The 22,343-nt window shown below is 38.2% G+C and overlaps 2 protein-coding genes across 3 annotated transcripts in view; one reads left to right on the forward strand and one right to left on the reverse strand.

Annotated features, from left to right (window-relative positions):
- Positions 1-5,538, reverse strand: part of LOC106006978 — a 33,837-nt gene extending 28,299 nt beyond the window's left edge. Inside the window, exons 1-3 of the mRNA XM_045069002.1 lie at positions 5,532-5,538; positions 4,501-5,480; positions 291-388 (exon numbers count right to left, since the gene is read on the reverse strand). Of these exons, the coding sequence (XP_044924937.1) occupies positions 4,552-5,480; positions 5,532-5,538 (936 nt within the window). The 3' untranslated portion in view covers positions 291-388; positions 4,501-4,551. The remainder of the gene's footprint in view (positions 1-290; positions 389-4,500; positions 5,481-5,531) is intronic.
- On the forward strand, positions 4,756-17,138 carry SMNDC1 (survival motor neuron domain containing 1). Of its 2 annotated transcripts, none has more exons than XM_004763871.3 (6): positions 4,756-4,892; positions 6,116-6,235; positions 11,083-11,225; positions 11,816-11,977; positions 15,198-15,351; positions 15,829-17,138. In XM_004763871.3, the coding sequence occupies exons 2-6, from the start codon at positions 6,116-6,118 to the stop codon at positions 15,964-15,966; spliced, it is 717 nt and encodes a 238-aa protein (XP_004763928.1). In that variant the 5' UTR covers positions 4,756-4,892; the 3' UTR covers positions 15,967-17,138. The 2 variants fall into 2 exon arrangements, with proteins under 2 accessions (XP_004763928.1, XP_004763929.1); XM_004763872.3 differs by lacking the exon at positions 4,756-4,892 and adding an exon at positions 8,906-9,093 and having other exon boundaries at positions 6,110-6,235.
- Positions 17,139-22,343: the final 5,205 nt, after the last annotated feature.

Below are 22,343 nucleotides of genomic sequence, written 5' to 3' on the forward strand. Positions count from 1 at the left end.
ATTGCAATTATTGTTAGGTCTTTTGGTCTTTTGTTTCTTGATCTAGAAGTACCCCACTTTGTGTGTGTGTGTGTGTGTATGTGTGTTTAAGTGTGTGTGTAAGTGTGTGTGGTGGGAAGGGGCAGAGGGAGAGGGAGAATCTTAAGCAGCCTCCCAGCTAGCGTAGAGCCTGACACAGGACTCCTCATCTCACAACCTCAGATCATGACCTAAGCCAAAATCAATAGTCAGAAGCTTAACCAACTGAGCCACCCAAGCATCCTTCCCCCACTCTTTTTAACGACACTGACCTTTTTGAAGAATTTAGGCATTTTCTTATAGAATGTTTCATATTCTGGATCAGAATCTTCTCTCGGGGTCATTTTCTCTGTTCCTCTATCTCTAGTTCCTATAGACAGAAATTTGGATCAAAAGGCTTGATTATATTTAGGTTAAGCATTTTGGGCAGAGTTCTTTCATTGGGGATGCTGTTGCATCAAATCAAAAGGCCTATAAAGTCAGGATGCTCACTATTAGCGGTGCTAAGTGTGATCACTACGTTAATTACTTTATAATTAAGTAATCTGTGGGGTGATACTGTGACACTGCAAACATCCCCTTTTCCCTACTTCCTTTTAAAGACAGGTTCTAGCATCTACTGATGATCTTTACCTCAATTATTAGGGACTGCACAGATTTTTCCACTTGTATTATCCCACTTGTATTATTCAGTAGGTACTGGCTGGCATTCTCCTACAAAGAAAAAAAAACCCTTCTCTCACCCTTGATTCTGAGTATCACTCTAGACTTAGGAACTTTATTTTTTTTTTTAAGATTTTATTTATTTATTTGACAGAGAGAGATCACAAGTAGGCAGAGAGGCAGGCAAAGAGAGTGACAGGGAAGCAGGCTCCCTGCTGAGCAGAGAGCCCGACGCGGGACTCGATCCCAGGACCCTGAGATCATGGCCTGAGCCAAAGGCAGCGACTTAACCCACTGAGCCACCCAGGCGCCCCTAGACTTAGGAACTTTAAAAATGTATTCAATGCTTTGCTCATCTATCATAGTTATTATTCTGTTTAGCCCAGCTTGACTCACATTTGGCCAAAGGAGTCAAACTTGATTCTGTGACCCTTCACTTAATCCTATAGTTTTGGGGGTACTTCCTTGCTTTCTGGCAAGGTAATCGAGGCTCACCTTTGTACTTTTGTATTTTCTGGGCCTCAGACCTGAAAACAACCATTTCTCCAAGAAATACGGTTTCTTTTGTGGAGAAAGGGATCTAGATATCAAGATATGGGGACCCTCCATTGGGAGAAATTATATATATTCTTCTAAGAAATATACACAAATAAACCCTAATTCAAATTTAACATCAGAGACCTTCCCCCTAAACCTTCTTTTATTTTATATTTTTCATTTCTTTTCTCCTAGATTTCTAACATGTATTATTCACTTTATAGTAGACCTAAAAAGTTTCAAAGTTGCATTGCCAATAGTACTATTAGAATAAATCTGTGACATCTGAGATTTTTTTGTTGTTGTTGTGCTTTTTGCCCTCAGAGTATATCCCACTAAGAATACACATAAGACTATTATTAAACACCATTTCTAAATATGTCTAAAGAACTTTGAATGACTGCCATTTCTGATCCCTGTAAAGACTTAGGTTATAATCTTTTTCAAACTGAAGGAATCCTGCTTTCTCTTTTTGGTGGTATGTTTTCAGTTCTTTAGTGGTACATGTAAAACACAGAAATAGCTGAAAATGCACATCCTGAGAAAAGCAAGGCGGTGCAAATAAAAGTGGACAAGCCAGACGGCTATGACTGATAAGCACCTGCACTGGACAGCATCCATTTAAGGGTGTTTTTCCGTCACCTTTAAATGAATGATGACACCCAAGAATCACCTCAGGGTATATTTTCAATCCACTGTGTGCAAAAACACTCAATAAGTACAAAAAGCCAGTAGCTTGCCCTGTGGCAACTCTCCATGCAAACATTCAAAACACCTATTATGACTAAAGAGGGCAAAGGTACAAGCAGTTATTATGATGATATACACATCTCTAATTCATCATCTTAGGCATTTGTCAAGATCGCAAAAAATGTGGGCAAATCTGGTCCTACTTTTAGTCAGGAGGGAAGGCAATAAAAGTTAAACTAAATAAAGATGTAATCTCTTGGAGCTCCTGGGTTGCTTCATCATTTGAGCGACTGGCTCTTGATTTTGGCTCAAGTCATGGTCTCAGGGTCTTGGGATGAAGCCCTGAGTCAGGTCCCACACTCAGTGGAGTCAGCTTGTTCCTCTCCCTCTGCTCTTCCCCCCCCTGCCCCACCTCTACACGCATTCTCACTCTCTCTTAAATAAATAAATCTTTCAATCTATCATTTAACCAATAAATTGTTGCATACTCTTGTACTCTGCAGTGGGTTGGCACATTTCCAAAAGAAGCTACTATATTTTAATTTTCTTTAGTAATTAAAGGCAATAGCTTATATTCTAATAACAATTAGGAGTCTTCAAATGTTATTTACCTACTAGGTTTCAATAAAATAGATGCCAGGTTTTAAAACTAGAGGTTTTTGATACTGCTCTTTTTGAAGAATAAGCATGATCAAATTTGAATGAGAACATTTTAAGAAAAATTAGACACTGAGTAGATTTTCACACTCAGTGAAGGTGGTAAGTCTGAACATTTATTTGAAGCATCACTCTTAGTCAAAGTTTATACTTGCTCCAATTTTGTCTCTAATAGCTTTTGAACCACTGTGAAATTAAATGAGTATATGTGAAGCACTTAGAATGTCATCTGGTATATACAACTTATTTCTTTATGAGAATTAAAATTAAAACTATATTGTTTTTTCCCCACCAAATACAATCCATGTTGTACAGAGGAGTTAGAGATTAAAAGCAAACCTGAAAATAAAAGCTATCAAGATGATATAGAAATCCATACATGAGCTTATAATAAATACTTTCCTCTCTGTCTGGAGGTGGTTCATTAAGAGTTCTCCTATTTGAGGGGTGCCTGGCTGGCTCAGTCGGAAGAGCATGCAATTCTTGATCTCAGGGTTGTGAGTTCAGCCCCTCACTGGGTGTAAAGATTACTGAAATAAATAAACAAACAAAAAAAAGTTCCCTTAAGTGAAAGATTTTTACACAACTGCAAAATATACCTTATATTCAAGGAAGATCTTCCTGGCACTTGTTCTTTAAATACACAATTATAATAAGTGCAGTTTTTAAAAACTACATTATATTTGAACAAACTTCTACCATGTTAAGGAAGCACATCCTTTCTGGTCTGTTTTGACTCTTAATTCTAGCTACACACTGCTGCCCTCTGCAGCATTTCAGTTCTTCCAAATTGCCACACCAATGATCACAAACGTAATCTAGTTTCCATTTACGTCTGTGTATTTAGGGAAGGGAAGGTCCCTTCAAAAAAGCAAGAGGGCATCAGAGCAAGATGTCACAGTCCAAAAGAGCCCATCTGAGAGGAGGGCCTTCTTAGGGGTCCAGCAACATACCCCGACCCCCTAAAGAAGGTTCCTTCCAGGTATTCATGTAGCCTCTGTCACAGGATTTCATATTTTTCATTGGAAAAAATGATATATGTATGGAAAAATTTGGAAAGGGTAAACAGTGAAAAATATAACCAGTGAAAACATTTGGCTTCTATTCCAAATCTCTAGACAGGTTTATGCATCTGCCCAGAGAATATATATTATTACAAACATACATTGCTTTTTGTTTTGTTTTTTTTTTTAAGATTTTATTTATTTGACACAGAGAGAGAAATCACAAGTAGGCACAGAGGCAGGCAGAGAGAGAGGAAGAAGCAGGCTCCTTGCGGAGCAGAGAGCCCGACGTGGGGCTCGATGCCAGGACCCTGGGATCATGCATGACCTGAGCCGAAGGCAGCGGCTTTCACCCACTAAGCCACCCAGGCGCCCCACATACATTTCTTTTTAAACATAAAGTATTCACCTCACTCTGCTTATCGTTCAAGACAACATAACCTGGAGATTGTTTCCTATCAGGGGAGATTAACCTATATAATTTACGCTATTAAAACCAAGCAGGGTCTAACAAAATAGGTTTTAAATAAATCAACCTTCGCTCCAACAGGTTCTGCCACAATTACCTTTTTATTGCTACTAAGTCTTCTCTTACTATATAAAGCGATGGCTCTAAAACTTGAGCAGATATTGGTATCACCTGCGGCGCGTGTTAAACCAGGCTGCTGAGCCACCTCGAGTTTGAGTCAGGAGGTCTGGAGTGGGAGGGGAGAATCTGCACTTGTAATAAGTTACCGCGCGATGGTGATACAGGAGTTGCGGGAACCACATCTTGGGAACCAACCGCTAGTATGCTCGCTGCTTTAAAACTCCGTTCCTCCCACCTCCCAGCACCGCTAGTCTTAGAAGGAAAATGCGGTTACTCCGCTGAGAACTTCACGAAGGGCCCAACAACACCCACTCCCAAAGAAGTCAAGGACTCTGCACTCACATCCGAAATCGGGATAACACAAACCTACATCCGGCGCCTGGCGCAACCCAGCTACGCCATTTCCTTTCTAGGAAGCTCCGCCCACTCCGCGTCCCTAACGCAAGGGTGGGCCGCGCAGCGACAGCGAGGAATCACGTGGGTAGGACGACGTCTCGCGAGGCTTTTAACCTCTCGCGAGACTTGACTCGCTTCTGTCTTTTCCTCCTTCCAGTGCCCGGCTTTCTTCCCCTCCCCCCCCCATCGCCGGCCAAGTTCTCCCATTTCGGACAGAGTCGCCTTGTTGTTACCGCGGAGATTTTTCCTACTGCAGCTGCTGCCGCTGTTGCCGCCGCCACTACTGGGCTCATTTGCCCCGACCCCTTCCTGTCGCCCTGCCCCCAGCCCCACACAAGGTAACGAAGCCGGCGAGGGCGAGAGCAGGGCCTCGGGGCCTCGTCCTCTCCCTAGTTGAAGCCGAGGCCTGAGGCCGAGGAGCCGGCCGCGTTGGAGAGGCCTGGGCGCCGGCAAGAGTCTTAGGGGCCCGGCCTCTTCTGCCCCCCAGAGCTGGGCCCTGAGGGGCCCCGAACGCGGCCAGGACCTCTGTACGGTGGCGACGACCGGGGCTAAGCCGGGAAACCGGTCGGGTGGGGTAGGGATGGGGAGGCCGCCTGAGGAAGCCCCGGCGGTTCCCTGCGGCGCGCGTTTGGGGGTGTGAGGCTCCGACGCTGCCGGGGTCCGGAGGCTCCGTTTGTTTTCCGTTTCTCTGGAGCTTGTGTTTGAATTCCGAGGTCTGGTTGTGGCGGGCTTGGAGGTGTTGGGTGCCTGGCTTAACTCGAGCCCCTTTGGAGCCCTTCCAAATTCCAGGCTGTGGTTGGACGGGACTTGTAAGACAGAGAAGGGCCCTCGGAACCCCCGCGTGTGGTCTGGACAAACCGAGAAAGGATTCCGGTATATCTTATTTTCCGGAAAAGAATGAGGCAGGTTGGGTGAAAGGCACGCTCCTTAGAATGCCTAAACCGGCCAGCGGTTGTGCCGTTTTCTTTAATGAAGACGCTGCATCGGCAGTATTTTAAGTGACCCGGTGAAACATTTTTGCTCTGGAGAAGAGCTTCTGAGCACACTTACCAATTAATAGTTCATGTAGAGATTATCATCTATGTGGTTAGTCCAAAAGTCATATATATTTTGTTTTGGAAGTCTGCGTTAGGGTTTAGAGATATTTTCTTCTTAAATCTCGATTTTTTCCAGCAGGTTAGTGCTTTTTAAGAATTTTTCCCGGCGAAGATGTAACCTTGTTAATTGAGCCAAATACAGTGTCTTCCGTGTTACAGGAGTTTAAAGAAGATTAGAAATTCTCCTTTTCCCTTTTGTCTTAGTTGTTGTCCGATAAATTCCACACAGAAACCCAAAAAAAGTTTATAATCTGCGGAATCCATTCCCTTGAAGCTTGGATTTGACTCACAGCTTTCCTCAGAACTAAGAGTAAAGGTAATGGTAATGAGTTAAGTTGCAGCAATGAATTATATTAAGGAGTTGGGAGCAAAACTGGTAAGGATTAAGTCAGGCAGACAGGAAATTATTTTTTTATGGTGTTTTTGGTTGTTTTCCTGGTCTTACCCTTTTTATTTTCCCCCAGATGTCAGAGGATCTAGCAAAGCAGCTGGCAAGCTACAAAGCTCAACTCCAGCAAGTCGAAGCTGCGTTGTCCGGAAACGGAGAAAATGAAGATTTGCTAAAATTAAAGAAAGATTTACAAGTAAGTATAAGAGGACACTAATAGTTACATCGCTTGGAAAAAGTATTTCTCTGTTTTTCAAATGATTTATTGCTTAGAAGCCAAAGCACCATTTGGAGGGGAGTGTTTCTTCTCCTTTCCTCCCGTGTGTGCATGTGTATGTGCACATGCGTGTGTATGTGCACAGGGTGCATGGCTCGCAGTGGTAGGGTTGCTTCCTCAGTTGTATGCATCAGAATGAGTAAAGCATTGTTCTTATGTAAATCTTGTATGTTCACACAATTTTTAAAAATATTTGAATTAAGTCTCTGTCAAACCTAGAGAAGAGGTACATATAATTTTACAATGGAGAGTGCTTTTATTTTTAAAGATCTGGCAAAGGAAATCTGAGAAGTAGCTAAAAGAAAACACATGGAATTAAATGTTACCTATACTGGTATTAGAAAAAAACAAATGTAGAAGCATTTTATAAATGATGAAAACAATGAGAAAAATATAACCTGGTTAAGAGTCTTTTTAATGTCACAAGGTTCTTTGAAAAATCATGGAGTGTGTGTGTGTGTGTGTGTGTGTGTGTTTCAAAGCTAGCAGGTAAACACCTTGTATTAAAAATACATAAAGATATCTAAAGAGATACTTGTTTTCTGCATACATGTTACGTAATATTTGAATTTAAGGCTAGATTTTACATTGTAGTTGCTGACACTTGTTGAAGTTAAATTGAATGGGTGTGGAAATATCTTAATTTGTTTTGTTTGTCATGGGAAAATTCAGTAGGTATGAAACTTGCCTTTTTAAAACCTGCACTTGGGGTTTCAAAACAAGCATAAAACCATATAGTACATGTCTGTTGCTTTTCAGAACACAAGGTTGATTAATAAAAATACTGTATATCTATACATATGTATCATTTCATTTTAATAAATTTGAGAACTTAAGATTTTTGAACCTGATTTTTTGAAAGTTTTAAAATGTGTTTTGATTTGGTGATTTTTCTTTACTGATTCAGTACCAAACTAGAATCATCTTTATCTAAATCCTTTCCCTCCCTTTATCATCCTCTTGCCCAATAAAATTAATATTTTAGAGTTACTAGAACTGCAAATAAATGAGACTTATTTGAAATAGGATCCAGATACAGGACTTTGAAAGAGTTTATCTGGGCATAATTAAAATGAGTATTTTCAGGTTCAAATTGTGAAATTAGGATAAACTTGCCTGAAATTGCAATAGTATGTAATTTTTGAAAACACAGAAAACCAGGACCCCTCTTCAGTATGTAGAAGTCAGGCCAGTGAATTTGAGAGTGCTAGCCAATACTAAAAAGATGTTTGGGGAGCAATTTCTCCCACTCCCAGACCAATTTTCTGTTTACCTCAAAGAGAAATTCTGGCATGCATCTTCTTCTACTAGCTTAAAAGCAGTCTTTTTTTTCTTTGAAGAAAATAAAACATTGTTGATACTAGGTATATTGCTTCCTGGGCAGTTGGAAGAAGGATATGTATGGAACTGGTAGAGGGGAAGTTGGGAGTGAAGATTAAAACATTGTGAGGGTTTTTTTTTCTTTTAATATTTCTGGAATAAACTGTCAAGAGACTAGGCAGAATTGCCTTACTGTGACATGATCTTTAGTGGAGGTATTGTAGTAAGCACATAAATGTCCTTCTTAGGGTTCAGTTAATAATGACCTGGTGGTCATTGATCTGTGAAGTATCATCTTTTCTACAACCATTTAGAACAGCACTGTCCAGTAGAACTTTGTCTTGTGATGAAAATGTATTATATCTACTCTGTTGTCCCGTAGCTAGTAGGGACTACTGAATGTTTGAAATATGGCTGGGGTAGCTGAAGAACTGAATTTTTAATTTTTTTTAAGTAGCCACTTGTGACTACCATATTGGATAGCACAGATTTAGAAGCTAAGTTCTGAAACTTCAGATAATAATACAGAATGTTTTTCCTGACCAGTCTTGATCACAGTTTCTTTTCCTCTTATTTCGTCATGAAAACAAATTTTCCATGTCTGTTTGCTAGATACAGGTCTTTTTTGAACTGAAAATTACTCAAAGATAGAAGGCATCATTAAAGATTAGATAACGTTTTGAAAAGTGTTGGATATCTGCTTCCATCTACCAATTGTTGTCTCCATTGATTACAGTTAGAGCTTCTTGTTTTATCATGGATTTTTAAAAAATATTTTTCCGTTTTATCTTTTCTCTGTTTTCTGGGGTATATACCTCATGCCTTTGATATTTAATTCTGCCTTTTATATTTGCTGAATACTTGTTCAGACTGATGACTGAGTTTGTGGCCTCCTTTGTTTTGTGTTCCTTTAGTGGAATGTCTTTACCCTGGTTACGAATTTGTTTGCCCTTTCATTTATAACAAAATGCTTTTCTGCATTTTTTCAGTGACTTCATTTTGCCAGTAAGGCGTCTATGTTTATTTTTCTATGTACTGTCTTTCATATAGAATAAAGTTAACACAGCAGGCAGCACATTAATCTGCTGAAGTCCTAATTGCCTTTTTTCACCTAAAAAAGTGGATATAGTAAGATCTAGGCTAGCTACCTGACTAGCTCCCCAGGCAGTCTGTGATAATCACAAAAATAGTCAATTTATTAGGCTGTTTTGCTGAATAAACTGGTTCTAAAGGAGGCAGGGGTCAAGTCACTTGTCTCATATATTACAGTGGCTCTCTGCATCCCCGAAACGCCTTCCTTCAGTAAGCAGAGTGCTTGAGTGCACCCTTTGACCTGCTGATATGTAGATCACAACATCTGATGCTTCCTGGAATTGCCGATTACTGTAACTGCTGCCCATCTGTCGATGAAGGAGCAGTTTCAGAACTCAGACTTGGGGGAGGAAAAGTAATTAATGGTATGTACCTTTAAGAACCCCCTCATACATAAAATAGTTTCTCTAATACTTTGGTCCGTATGCACATGTAAAGAAAACATTGAGAAGGGTCTTCATAGTTTGTTGGGAGGGGTTTATGAAACATGGCAAAATGAAAGGACTATTAGAGATAAATGCTTTCGGTTTTTTAAAAGTGTCACTTCAGTGCAGGCCTCTGAAAATTTTAACATGCACAGCTTTTCAGGACCCTTTGGTTAAAATGTATTTCCTTGTGAAAATAAAATGGCAAGATGCTCTATGCTAAGAGAGGTAGAGTTTTAAATCTGAGACCTACAAATATAGAAATCATGTTTGTGCTTTAGTTAAATGTTTAATGATAGGGTTTATATGGGCTCTTGAGTCAGGCTTACTAGATTCTTACTAGATTCTTGGCCCTAATAGTGGTTGACTAAAAACAAGACTGGATAATTTACTCTCCTTTTTTGTATAGTACGTGATCTATTTATGTGTTTATGTGGAAGTTCTTTGCTTTATTGCAAAGGATTGTCTAATAAAAAGATATTTAAATGGCTCTTTGGCACCTAATAAAATCTCATTAAAGATACTACTCTACTGAGTTTTTAACTCAAATCTGAGTTAGTCTAGTTTTTTAGTTTTTTAATTCACAAAAATGGCCTTTCTCCCAAGGGCTTATTAATATTCCTTTTTTCTTTTTCTTTCGAAGGCTCAATATTAGTTTTTCAAAAATAGCCATGAAGATCTAGAATCTTTAGGAGAAAGCTAATATGTAATTTCTTGGTTACTGAACCAAAACTACCATTATAAAACTTCAATGGGAGCCATAAGAAACTCAGTATAGAGTTTAACTTTGCTACATTTTCTCCTAAAACACAGTGTGATGTATTAAGGTATTTTATATGCAACTGTGGGCGCAGGTAAGCAAGTTTTTAAAATAAATCAGATACGGAGCTGCATTACATAGGTCTTCATCAGAGTAAAATATAGTAAATAGGTAGCACAGTTTTATCAGTTCATGCTATTAAAGTTTTTTAACCAACCCTACCGAACACCCTTTAACAAAGCCAGTAAGTATAAGCCTGAAACAGAAAAAGTACTTGCCACACAGGAAGGTATTGCCTCCCTGTGTGTTACATTTATTTTATTTTTCCCTTCTAAATGAAGCTGTGCTAACGTGCTTTATAGAATATTTAAAATCTAACCTGGTAATTTACTTACATAGACGGGGGGGGGTAAGTTTTACAATTAATGAATAGGAAGACTACTGGCTTTTTATATGTGCCTATAGAATTTTAGTACAAATATGTATGAGCAGGAACATTTTTATTACTAATAAGGCTGCTTCAAAAGGTTTGGGTTTTGTTTTGTTTTATTTTGTTTTGTTTGGACAGGGGTGGGGAAGAACATGTTGGCTAGAGAGTTAATACTAATGCCCTGTAAAACAGTCCAGGTGCATGAAATATATGTGACAAGATAGGAGAAAAAAGTGATCTTGGCCTAGTTTAGTCCTTCATAATTGACTATTTCTCATATTAGATCTATGTAGCTAAAGTAGGTACTTAGAAATACTAAATGATAGGGGTACCTTGATGGCTCAGTCAGTAGAGCAGGTGACTCCTGATACCAGAGCTGGGAGTTCAAGCCCCACATTGAGTGGGGCTTTTTTCTTTTGAAAAAAGAAATAATGCATGGTATAAGGCCAGGTCTACCCTTGTTTGTTAGTATTTGAGGTTAATAAGTTGAAAGGCAACTGTATGGGTTTAAATCCTAGTTCCACCACTATATAAAATATTGTATCTTAGTTTCTCTTTGAGGATAATCATAGTACCTACATCATAGTATTGTTAATGAATTACAAATAAAAATGTTTAGTGTACTTAATAAATGGTATATGGTGTGAGAGCTGTTGTCATCAAAAACTGAAAACCTGTTGAAAGTAGGTGATAAGTGAATTATAAAAGTAATATTACGGTTTTTGTTTTTTCTTCTTAGGAAGTTATAGAACTAACCAAAGACCTTCTGTCAACTCAACCTTCTGAAACTCTTGCAAGTTCAGACAGTTTTGCTTCTACCCAGCCCACTCATTCATGGAAAGTGGGAGACAAGTGTATGGCAATCTGGAGTGAAGATGGACAGTAAGTGTAGAAAAAAACTCTAACTATAACATGAAATAATAAAACACAATGGTAAGAAGTTTTTATTCAGTTTGAACTACCCTGTTTTAATCTTCTATGTAGCCAATATGATTTGTAGAGCCAATTTGATTCTTGGATGGTTACCACTGATACAGTTTAGTTTTTAGCTTTCGATTACATTTTGGGGCAGTTGAAGGGAGAAAAATAAAAGCAGAGGAAAATGAATGGGTAGCTTATAATCTTAATATTTTCCTCAAATTGAAAATTTAGTAAATGGTTGGCTACCTTAGACTTAGGTGAAACATACACACTTAAATTATTCATATAAAAATACCGTTTCTCAAAGAGACCAACTAAAGCACATTTAAAAGGCCTATAAGGACTTTCTTGACAATATTTTGATTAGGATCCCTTTTTTTCATAGTAGATGGCTAATTCCAACCACTCTTTTATATTACCTTTACTAAAGAGCCAACTGATGACAGACGTTCCGTTTAAGACCCAGTAATAGTTGAAGCTCTACAGTGTAAGTCTTTTAGGCTGAGTACCAAACCTTTACTCACCTGCTTACAGTCATGATATCTTTACAGGTGTTACGAAGCGGAGATCGAGGAGATAGATGAAGAAAACGGCACCGCTGCCATCACCTTTGCTGGCTACGGCAATGCGGAAGTGACCCCGCTGTTGAACCTCAAGCCTGTAGAAGAAGGAAGGAAGGCAAAGGAGGACAGTGGCAATAAACCCATGTCAAAGTAAGTGGTTTTGACTTGAGCAGTTTAAGTATAGTCTTCCCCACTTTGATAGTTGACGTAGAATCCAGGCAGGCTAGGTTAAGGTAAAAAGGTTATAATACTCTTTACCATTATTTTGAAGATAGCAGTATAGGCTCAACTTTGTCTGTCTGTATATGCCTAGGCCAACTTAGGCATACAGTGTATTTATTAAGAGGATACTATGTACCTCTTATTGAGCCAGGTGTTGGGTTTCTACCACAATGAAGACTCCACAGCTTGGGCCTTGTCCTGATTGAGCTTATAGGCTAGAGAACGATACATAAAATTAAAGGAGAACTTTAATAATTGATACAGAAGTTATGAAGGGGGAACATAATGGGTGCTTTAAGGGAGCAAAGATACCTAAACTGCACTTCAGTCATCAGAGTAAATGTCTGAGAAAATGACATCTGGTGTGTGGGTGGCTCAGTTGGTGAAGCGGCTGCCTTCAGCTCAGGTCACCATCTCCGGGTCCTGGGATTGAACTCTTGCCTTGGTCTCGCTGCTCAGGGTGAAGCCTGCTTCTCCCTCTGCCACTCCCCCTGCTGGTGTGTGTGCGTGCATGTGTGCATGTACATGCTCTTTTTATATAGATAGATAGATATGTGTATCTATCTATCTATCTATATATATAATATTTATATATATATATCTTTATATATATATAAAATCTTTAAAAAAAATTTTTTTAATGGAGATTTGAAAAGGAGTTAGCCAGGTAATGAATGAATTTAAAGGTATGACCTTGGGCAAACTGCTTAACTTTTTCCTTATTTGTAAAACAGGGTTGATAATATCTCCATTGTAGGGTTATAAGGATTAAATGTTAACATATATAAAACATGTAGCGCAGTTCTTGACATGGAATAGAGTTTAGGAAATGTTTTAAAAAAAAACTTTCAGGGGTGCCTGGGTGGCTCAGTCGGTTAAGCATCAGCTTTTAGCTCAGGTCATGATCCCAGGGTCCTGGGATCAAGCCCCACATTGGGCTCCCTGCTCAGAGGGGAGTCTGCTTCTCCCTCTCCCCCTGCTTGTGCTCTTTGTCTCTCTGTCAAATAAATCTTTAAAAAAAAAAAAAACTTTTCAGAAAACTTTTAAAAAAGAAAACAAGATTAGAACATGGAGGTAACAGAAACAAATTCCTGTGGTAATAACACTTGGGGCTTAAAAGTGGGTGGTTTGGGGCGCCTGGGTGGCTCAGTGGGTTAAAGCCTCTGCCTTCGGCTCAGGTCATGATCCCAGGGTCCTGGGATCGAGCCCCACGTCGGGCTCTCTGCACAGCGGGGAGCCTGCTTCCTCCTCTCTCTCTGCCTGCCTCTCTGCCTGCGTGTGATCTCTGTCTGTCAAATGAATAAATTAAATCTTAAAAAAAAAAAAAAAAAGTGGGTGGTTTGACAGGAGACGAGGTTAGAGAGGTCAAGGCCAGATTATGAGGAGCTTGACAGCCACTGATGAATTTCAAATAGAGGAGATATCATGCCATCGTAGTTGAACTTTCAAATAATCACTGACAGCAGAGGGAAGGCAGCTACTGATGTGATCCAGGTGTAAGGTAATGTGGCCTGAACCCAGGGAGCAGCGGTAGAAGGAGAGAAGTGTATGGTTTGAATAGTATTTAAGAGGTAGAATTAACAATATTATGGTTGGTTATCTTACACATATTTGCCCCAATTTTCTCTTTTTTGGATTTGTCACAGGTTTTTAAAACTTAAGTTGCTACTTGGGGCGCCTGGGTGGCTCAGTGGGTTAAGCCTCTGCCTTCGGCTCAGGTCCTAATCTCAGGGTCCTGGGATCGAGCCCCACGTCGGGCTCTCTGCTCAGCAGGGAGGCTGTTTCCTTTCCTTTCTCTCTCTGCCTGCCTCTCTGCCTGCTTGTGATCTCTGTCAAATAAATAAATAAAATCTTAAAAAAAAAAACTTCAGTTGCTACTTAAATATATTTGAACTTGGAAAAATTATACCACCTGAGTATCCTGATGAGAATATCAGATTGTAGAACATTGTAACATCTCTATTTTTTTCAGTCTTTGACATCGGTGTAAAAAAAAAAAAAAAAAAAAAAAAAAACCCACACTCAAAACCCAAACCTTGCTTCTTCCTAGTGGTGATTATATGATGCATAGGCATCTAGATCATATTGCCTCTCTTTTAAAGACCTCGTTCTTCATCCTTTTGGTGAGAAAGTCAGTATGTAAATTACTGAAAGTCAGCAGAAATTATTGAGAGAGCTTTAGGCTCTGATCCTATATAGAGGAGTGTTTTTGAAAAACCCCAGTTTTTGTTTTTAAGAATTTTAAGCTGTGATTTTCCTTTATTCTCCTGTGCTCTCCTGTCAAGGTGAAATAGAGACAATTTTTTTTTTAATTTTTAAAGATTTTACTTATTCGAGAGAGAGAGAATGATCGAGAGAGAGAGAATGATCGAGGGAGAGCACAAGCAGGGGGAGCGGCAGGCAGAGAGAGAGAGAGGGAGAAGCAGACTCCCTGCTGAGCAGGGATCCCAGTGCGGGACTCCATCAGTCCTGGGACCATGACCTGATCCAACCGCAGACACCTAACCGACTGAGCCACCTAGGCACCTCTGCATCTCTTTTCTAAGTGTAGCATATTAAACTTGGTAACTGTCCATTTAGAAATGGATAAAGGTTTAGACAGCTGTTAATGTTAAAATTCATTTCTAAATGTACTTGACAAAAGCAGTGTAATCATCAAAAAGTCATAGTTTAAATATTTGATTTGAGGGGATGCCTGGGTGGCTCAGTCAGTTGAGCAACCGACTCTTGATTTTGGCTCAGGTCATGATCTTGGGGTCCTGGGATCAAATCCCAAGTCAGGCTCCGCATACTCAGTGCAGTCTGCTTCTCTCTCTCGCTTGGCTCCTCCCCCCCACTTGCACACGCTCACTTGCTTTCTCTATGTAAAGTAAATAAATAAAAAATGTATTTGAGTAGGTAGTAGATTACAGATATGGTTTGAAAGCTTCCAGGGATACTGTGTATTTCAAATAACATTTCTTAGTAGTACTGGGTGGTTGGTGGTGTTGGTGTTAGTGCTTCTGTTCATGTGATGTGTTAAGTTTATTATGGATTTTTTTTTTTTTTTGCTTTTTTTTGTTTGTTTGTTTTTTTGTGCTGCTAAATATCTCTAAGGAAATCATCTGTTAAATCTTAAGAGTTGACATTAACTGTTATATCCACACAGAAAAGAAATGATTGCCCAGCAGCGTGAATATAAAAAGAAGAAAGCTTTGAAAAAAGCACAGAGAATAAAAGAACTTGAGCAGGAAAGAGAGGACCAGAAGGTTAAATGGCAACAGTTCAACAACAGAGCCTATTCTAAAAACAAAAAAGGCCAGGTTAGTATATCCTTTCATCGTATTTCATAAATTTGAAAAGTGTAATTGTCATTAAAATAACTTTAAAATGAAAAAGGAGATACATAGGTTTAAAGAAATACATAACTGGATCTTGAATTCAAAATCCTCTTTAATCTTCTGTTTGGCTTATTGCACAGTATCTCCATTAGCCACTGTCTTTCTTGTAGAAACACTATGAGTGAGAGAGTTTATATGAGAAATTACAAAAGATCTAGATTGTTTTCCCTTCTATAAACTAAAGTTTGAGAAACTGTTTGCTACCTTACATACCACTTAGAGGGAGTATGATGAACCCTACCTGCTCTGTTAACGTGCTTTATATGCTGGGCATCACTGGTAGATTTTATTTAAAAGAGCATTCCAGTTCCCTTTATGTGTACTGTACTTCTTAAGTGTATTTTGGAAAGGTTTTCACCCCCAAATTAATCAGAATGGTTTCTGTTTCATTTCCACTAGGTAAAAAGGAGTATTTTTGCTTCACCTGAGAGTGTAACCGGAAAAGTTGGAGTAGGAACTTGTGGAATTGCTGATAAACCTATGACACAATATCAAGATACCTCTAAATACAATGTCAGGCATTTGATGCCTCAATAATCAGAAGAACTGTTGGATTTCATCTCTGCAGGGCTTTACATTTACCTTTTTATCCTTATATTTTTCTAAAGGTAAATTATTTGTTAGATGAGTAAGGAAGATGCCGTTGCCGTCCTTGTTGGACTTCAATAGAGTGAAACTCGAAGAGCTTGCGTCTGATAACTGCTACTCATTAACTTCTCGCTACTGCTACCAGTTTCCTCCCAAGTTTGTTGACTAAAGCAACTTTTCTAGATAGATGCTGCATAAATACAGCACTTAGATGAATTGTTGATTTTCCAAATATCAGGCCCTTACTTAATGGATGGTGTGTACTTTTTGTAAAGTCCTAACCTGGAATTTTCAGATGCTTTGAACTTGCCACACACTGTAGTAATTCACTGGAACAGCAAGGCAAAACACCAACCTAAAGAGATCTTTTTTTTTTTCCTTCAACTTGAACCTAGCTGTTGCTAATGAAGCCTAAAAGTAGGTTAATTTGATTAAAATTTCAAACTTTGTTTTGAGTTTTTTCCTTAATAATTTGTTTCCTAAGCTTATTAGGCTGTTTCTAAAATTGATCCAGCTCTTAAAACTTTTTCATTGAGTTTTAATTTCATGTAAGAACCATGTTTAGGACCAGCTTCCTTTTCTAAGGACTTTTTGTTGTTTTCTGGTTTTGGTTTTGGTTTTTTTTCCCTTCTTCTTCTTTTTTTTTTAAATGTTTGCGCTTTTCCTGTGTTGATCTTTCCCTTATGGTAGTGGTACCATTTTTTGGATATGTAATGTTTATATAAGAAAACAAAAAGCTGATGTATAGCCCTGTATACAGTGTAGATACTATTTTTGTAAAAAAAAAAACAAAAAAAAACCCACCCAAGGCTAAATTAATGAACAAGAGTACTGAATGTTTCATCATTAAAAATTTATTGTATTTCTTGTGCATTAATCTCACCAGAATTTCCCTGTATATTATGTTCATGTAGAGGAGTTTGTAATTTTTGTTAACTAGATCAAGTTGTCAGCATTTGTTGGTATAAGTGAACATCACAGTATCCTGAGTTGAGTTTAAGCCAAATATATGCATAGTAAAGTGTCTTCCTATTAATGGAAGATGGTGATTTTTAGGGTATGTGTTAATTTCAGTTTTTGTATGTTTAACTTTTATTAAATAAAGTGTTTTTTAAAATCTCCAGGGTGTGTTACCAGAAAGGTGGTGACGTTCTAGCTGGCAGCATTGATACAGTGATTAAGCTTCAGTATTCTTGCTTGCATTCATCCTTTCCACAGGCGAGAGTATTGAGTATGTGACAAAGATTTCAGTAAATCCTTGTGTACTTCGATTAGACATGAGAAATTGGATCCTCAAGGACAAACTATTTTTATCTTAAGGGCTTGTACTGTGTATAGAGGTGTTTGTACATATTTAGTTAAAGGAGAAAATAAAAATTTTAAGACTTTAATATTTTGGCAAATTGAAACTTAGGGAAGGGAATACAGTGTTGAGAAGTAGAGTTCTTTATCTTGTCCCTTCCCCTCCCTCCCAACCCAGGAGGGTCAGTTTTCCTTCCTGTAATTTATGGCCACAGGGTAGAGCATGTAGGACAGAATGAAAAGTGAAGTCTTTTTTAAATACAAGGCACAAATTAGAGCAGTAGAGGGCTACTTAGCTTGAAGAACTCCTAAAAATATACTGTTCTTGTTACCAGTGTAACAAATCTCCTAATAATGGTATCTTTGAAGGATTGCAAGGGATCCCTTTAAATTCAGAAGCACTTGGAAAGAAATTTGGTACGATGTTAGACTACATAGGATGGGTTTTGGTGAGATCACCTTGGTACATTTGTTGGTATAGTAATTTACCTGTTATTTGTATAGGCAAGACTCTTGTGTTGAGACTTGTATCTCTTTTGACCCAAGGGCCTGCCTTTCTGCACATGAGTTTTCCTGGAGGGGCTTTGTAGGAGAGAGAGAAGGAATAATGACTATACTATATAAAACAGTTAAAAAAAGAAAAGTACAGCATGAGATCCCTAGTCTCTGTGTCAAAAGATGTAGATGTGGCCCTTTGAAACGTGCTAGTGTCAAGTTAATGATCATGTTTCTGGACTAAACTAAAAGGATCCCTGGGGGGATGGAGCACCTTTCTCCTAGTGTGATGCTTTCATGAGAAGCATGATACCAGTGATATTTTACAAGGGAAGGTGGTTAAGTTCAATACTCTAAAACCAAACATGACACTTTGTGATATATAGAACCCTCTGTTACAAAATTTAATGTAGTTTCCCCATCAAAAAGGGAGTCTTGACGCTGAAACTCAGAATGAGTTCCTGACATGAGTGATACACAGCCTCCAAGTAGCTGTGGTTACACGGATCTTCTCAAAACTTGACATTTGACTTTGTTATTGATCATTTCAAGAAAGAACAGGCCTCATACACCCCCCCCCAATAATAAATTTTAGTAATAATAAATTTAGTATCACAGACAACAAATGCTTTTTTAATTAACATGTAGAAAGACCATACTGGAAGAGCAAGGCCTCCGGAGCCAGATTGCTGTTAGAATCCTGGCCCCTCACTTTTACCTGTGTGCCTAACTCTTGTTTGTCTTAGCTTTCTCAGCTGTAGAATAAAAATACCAGTTTCATTATGTAGTAAAGATGAGTGAGTTAATTAGTAAAGTGCTTATTAGAATACCTGAAAATGGTACACACAGTAGAAGTGTTTGCTATTTACTGTGCAAGTGGTGATGGTGACTTGTTTTTCCTTAACAATGACAATTCACATCATAATGGATAACAACGTCCATTGCTTATAATTTGAAGCCCATAATTATAAATGTATTACTGAAATGCTGTCAAATTACCAAAGTGATTAAATTCAGTACGTGCTAATAGATGTTTAAATTTTTGTATTAGGCAATTTTACGGCATGTCTCTGATGGGAAAGGAGTACAGGTTAAAATAAAGTTACCCTAATACTTGCTTAAAATTAAAAGAGGGATTCCTGGATCTGGGTCTATTCCAGGCCGCCAAAGTAGATCTGTTTTTGACAAACACCAGAGGTGATTCTGATGTGCATCCCCTGGCCTAGAACCATGTTTTAGGTTAAGTACAAAAACAGTTTGACTTTTGAAATGAAGGAAAAATTACTAACGGGCAATTTCCTTAGCCCAATTATTAAAATTAGGCATTAGAGCAAAATGAAATGCATCTATTTATCACTCATTATTTTAGTATGCTTTGTCCCAGTATATGTGCATGTGGGTATGTTTCCATTACAATGCAGTTTTAATGCTGAGTGTATCTGCCTTTAAAATAGTAGGAGAAGAGGCACCTGGGTGGCTCAGTGGGTTAAGTGTTCAACTTTTGATTTTGGCTCAGGTCATGATCTTAGGGTTGTGAGATCGAGCCCTGTGTGGGGCTTCACACTCAGCTGAGTCTACTTGAGATTTTCTTTCCCTCCTTCTGGCCCTCCCCTCTTCCTCCCACTGCTGTGCATGTGCTAACTCTCTCAAATAAATGTTTAAAAAAAAAAAAAAGAAAACCATCTTGTGACAAATGAAAATCATAGTTTCATAAGTTGTGTCTGTAGGTTGTAATTATAAAAGGTAAAAAATGTCACTTGTGCAGATTCAGCCAAAAAATATTTTTGGAGCTTTGGTTTGGCTTTTTGCCTCAACTTGGACATTAACTGAAGACGAAAGAAGAAAAAAAAAAAATCTTAAAACCAGTAAGGTTTTGTATTTGTTAAAATCTTTACAGTTCAATAAATATCTGCTGGATTGTATTATTTATATTATACTATGAAAAGATCAGTATAAATGGTAATTTACCTATTCAACAGTAAATGTCAACATTCTTTATATCTAGGGTTTTTGAGTTGCAAGTTAAACTGAATTTTTCCTACAATGGGGAGGAAGAACATAGTAGATAATAGAAGAGGTAATACCATAATTTAAACAAAACACAAGTAATTGAATCCTCTTATACTATGATTTTTATGTATAGGCAAGTTTTTAAATACCTTAAAAGGTGCAGAGACTAAAATTGGCATTTTAAGAATTTGTCCTGGCCCAGCCAACAGAAAGTAAAAAAACAATGTAAGACGAAGCTGTTAGAGTTCTGTGAGGTTCTTCGATTGCCTTTTCTGCCTTCCAGCTTATGTATATATATATAAAGGTGGTTCTTTTGTGGCCTTGACTGGGGTAAAGCAGATCTGAGCATACTATGGGGTTTGTGGTAGTTGACTGCTGAACTAGCTAAAATTACCAATTTTAGTTCCCAGGAAATAAAAACTGACAATTTACTTACACCTGGCACTTCACCAATCGCTTTTATGAAATGAGCACAGACTTAAGTTACTGAAATTATTAAAGTTGTAATTTGTTTTCCCAGTTACTATCTTAAGATCACAGCTAAAGAAGCCATAGTTCCATGCATTAAGAGAAAGGTTGCTTTTTGTTTGAAGAGCTACTTTCTCAACTTGAGGCCCAAAGTCATGTTTATTATTTTGCTGGCTTGTGATTTGCCTTTCTTGGTGAAAACTAATGTGCTTTTGTCTTTTCCCCTTTCAAGCCCTGTACTCACTTTAGCGAGATGCAGTGCATTTCTGACTAGAGAAAGAATTCAGGCTTGGAGGACACTTGATTTATCCTGGGAAAACCAGAGTTGAAGCCTGAGACCTGCAGCTAGGCTAGCCTTCAATAGATGGTAATTGTCCAATTGTTCATTGCTCAGAAGTATGCAGGAAGGAATAAGTATCCCTTTGGTTCTTTTGCCAGGTTTTTCCCTCCAAAAGCTCTGTCAGGTTTAGTTGACGTACCTTTCAGAGTGTGATAAAGCTGCTAGTTTAGAACCAACTGGCTTCTTAAATTTGTATTTTTAATATGCATTTTAGAGACACCTTATGGCTTTTGTTTCTATAATGCTGTTGTTTGGTGCCCTGATGTGAAAATCCGAGATAAATATCCCAGTTATTGCCCTACCAATAAAGACTTCAAGCATTCTTCTATAACAAAGAGTAAGAGTTTGAGGAAAAGGAAAAAAATTCAAAGTTATAGGAAGTTAGCTGGCAGTACTTTAAAAGTACTGTACATATACAACAAAATGGCAGCACCTCAAGGTCTCCTGAATGAAGTCCGAAACTCCAGCCCGAGGCGAGTGATGCCAGTGAATGCCATGAAAACAACAAAACAAAAGCTTCGTCATTGGCTTCCATTTACTATCATGGTAGTTAGCAGAGTCTTTAAAAGAGCTTCATCTAAGCCATTTCCCTTAATAATTTATGATGGTAATGGAAGGTAAAACAACCAAGAAGTGAGGTTGTCAGCCAGTACCTGTATCTTGAACTACACTTATTTGGAAGAATCAGATGTATTCCACAAGAAAACCAGTTTCCTCTTAGATCTAGTACATGGGCCAAGATTTTTTCTTGGCAAGGCCAGCATTAAATATTAACTAAGGCATTATGCAGTGGTTATTACTAGTGTTTAACAGACTGAAGCTCGGGTTAGTCTTTTTTTTTTTTTTAGACAGATCCAGGTAATCACTAAAACCGCTGATACATCAATCTTACAAAGTCTTTATTTAAAAAATTCTATAGGACATCAAAAGTGACTTCTTACAAAGTATAACCTGTCATGGAATTCTGTGAAAGTGAACCATTTTATTTATTAAAATTGTCTTTTTCTGCAAGACCCAGAGTCAGAATAACTAAAATTCAAGATTAAGGATGAAGAAATTCGAAGGTTGCATTCATCGAGAAAGGAGAAGTACAAACCTTATTTTCTTTTGGTGCTACAAACTCCTAGGTTGAATATGTGTGGGGATTTACATATATAAGTTTTAATCCCGACAACCTTTCAAAATAGAGGTAGTATTTGTAACAACTTTTCAGGAGGAAACAGGCGCCATGAAGAAATTAACTTGCCCAGAGTCCACAGCAAATATTAGAACCAGTATTTAAATGTGACCCAAAAAAACCTGTTCTTCCCAGATTATGCTGCTATTTGTAGGGAGTATGGAATTTTTGAGATGTAAGGATAATAAAAGAAAGGGGGGAAAGGCAGCTCCTGCTTCTTCAAGTGGAAGAAAAAAAAACTTACCAAAGAACCTTCTCCAAGAAGTTAAACGATTTTCTTGCGAGAAATGACCCAGGAAGCAATGTGGCCTTAGGTTAGGAAATTTTGCCTCAATAATCCTGCCTTTAAAATCCCTTCACATAATGCTAAAAGCTACCATCGTGGGGACTAGAAAAGTCGTTTCTACTAGAGTTCTCATACCTATTCTAACCAGAAACTACAGTCTGACTTCATCAGAATCTTCTTTGGTAATAAATATGCGCTGAAATAAGACTTACCTATTAATATATTACTCAGGCATTTTACATAAAGGG

Source organism: Mustela putorius, unplaced genomic scaffold (genome assembly GCF_011764305.1).
Source record: "Mustela putorius furo isolate JIRA1106 unplaced genomic scaffold, ASM1176430v1.1 tig00003909_pilon_pilon_pilon, whole genome shotgun sequence".
Classification (NCBI taxonomy): domain Eukaryota; kingdom Metazoa; phylum Chordata; class Mammalia; order Carnivora; family Mustelidae; genus Mustela; species Mustela putorius.

Excerpts from the sequence above, each read along its gene's own strand:
- SMNDC1 (XM_004763871.3), top strand. The coding sequence starts at position 6,116 with ATGTCAGAGGATCTAGCAAAGCAGCTGGCAAGCTACAAAGCTCAACTC. Across the intron at positions 11,978-15,197 it reads GGCAATAAACCCATGTCAAA|AAAAGAAATGATTGCCCAGC; the intron begins GTAAGTGGTTTT and ends ATATCCACACAG. Across the intron at positions 15,352-15,828 it reads CTAAAAACAAAAAAGGCCAG|GTAAAAAGGAGTATTTTTGC; the intron begins GTTAGTATATCC and ends CATTTCCACTAG.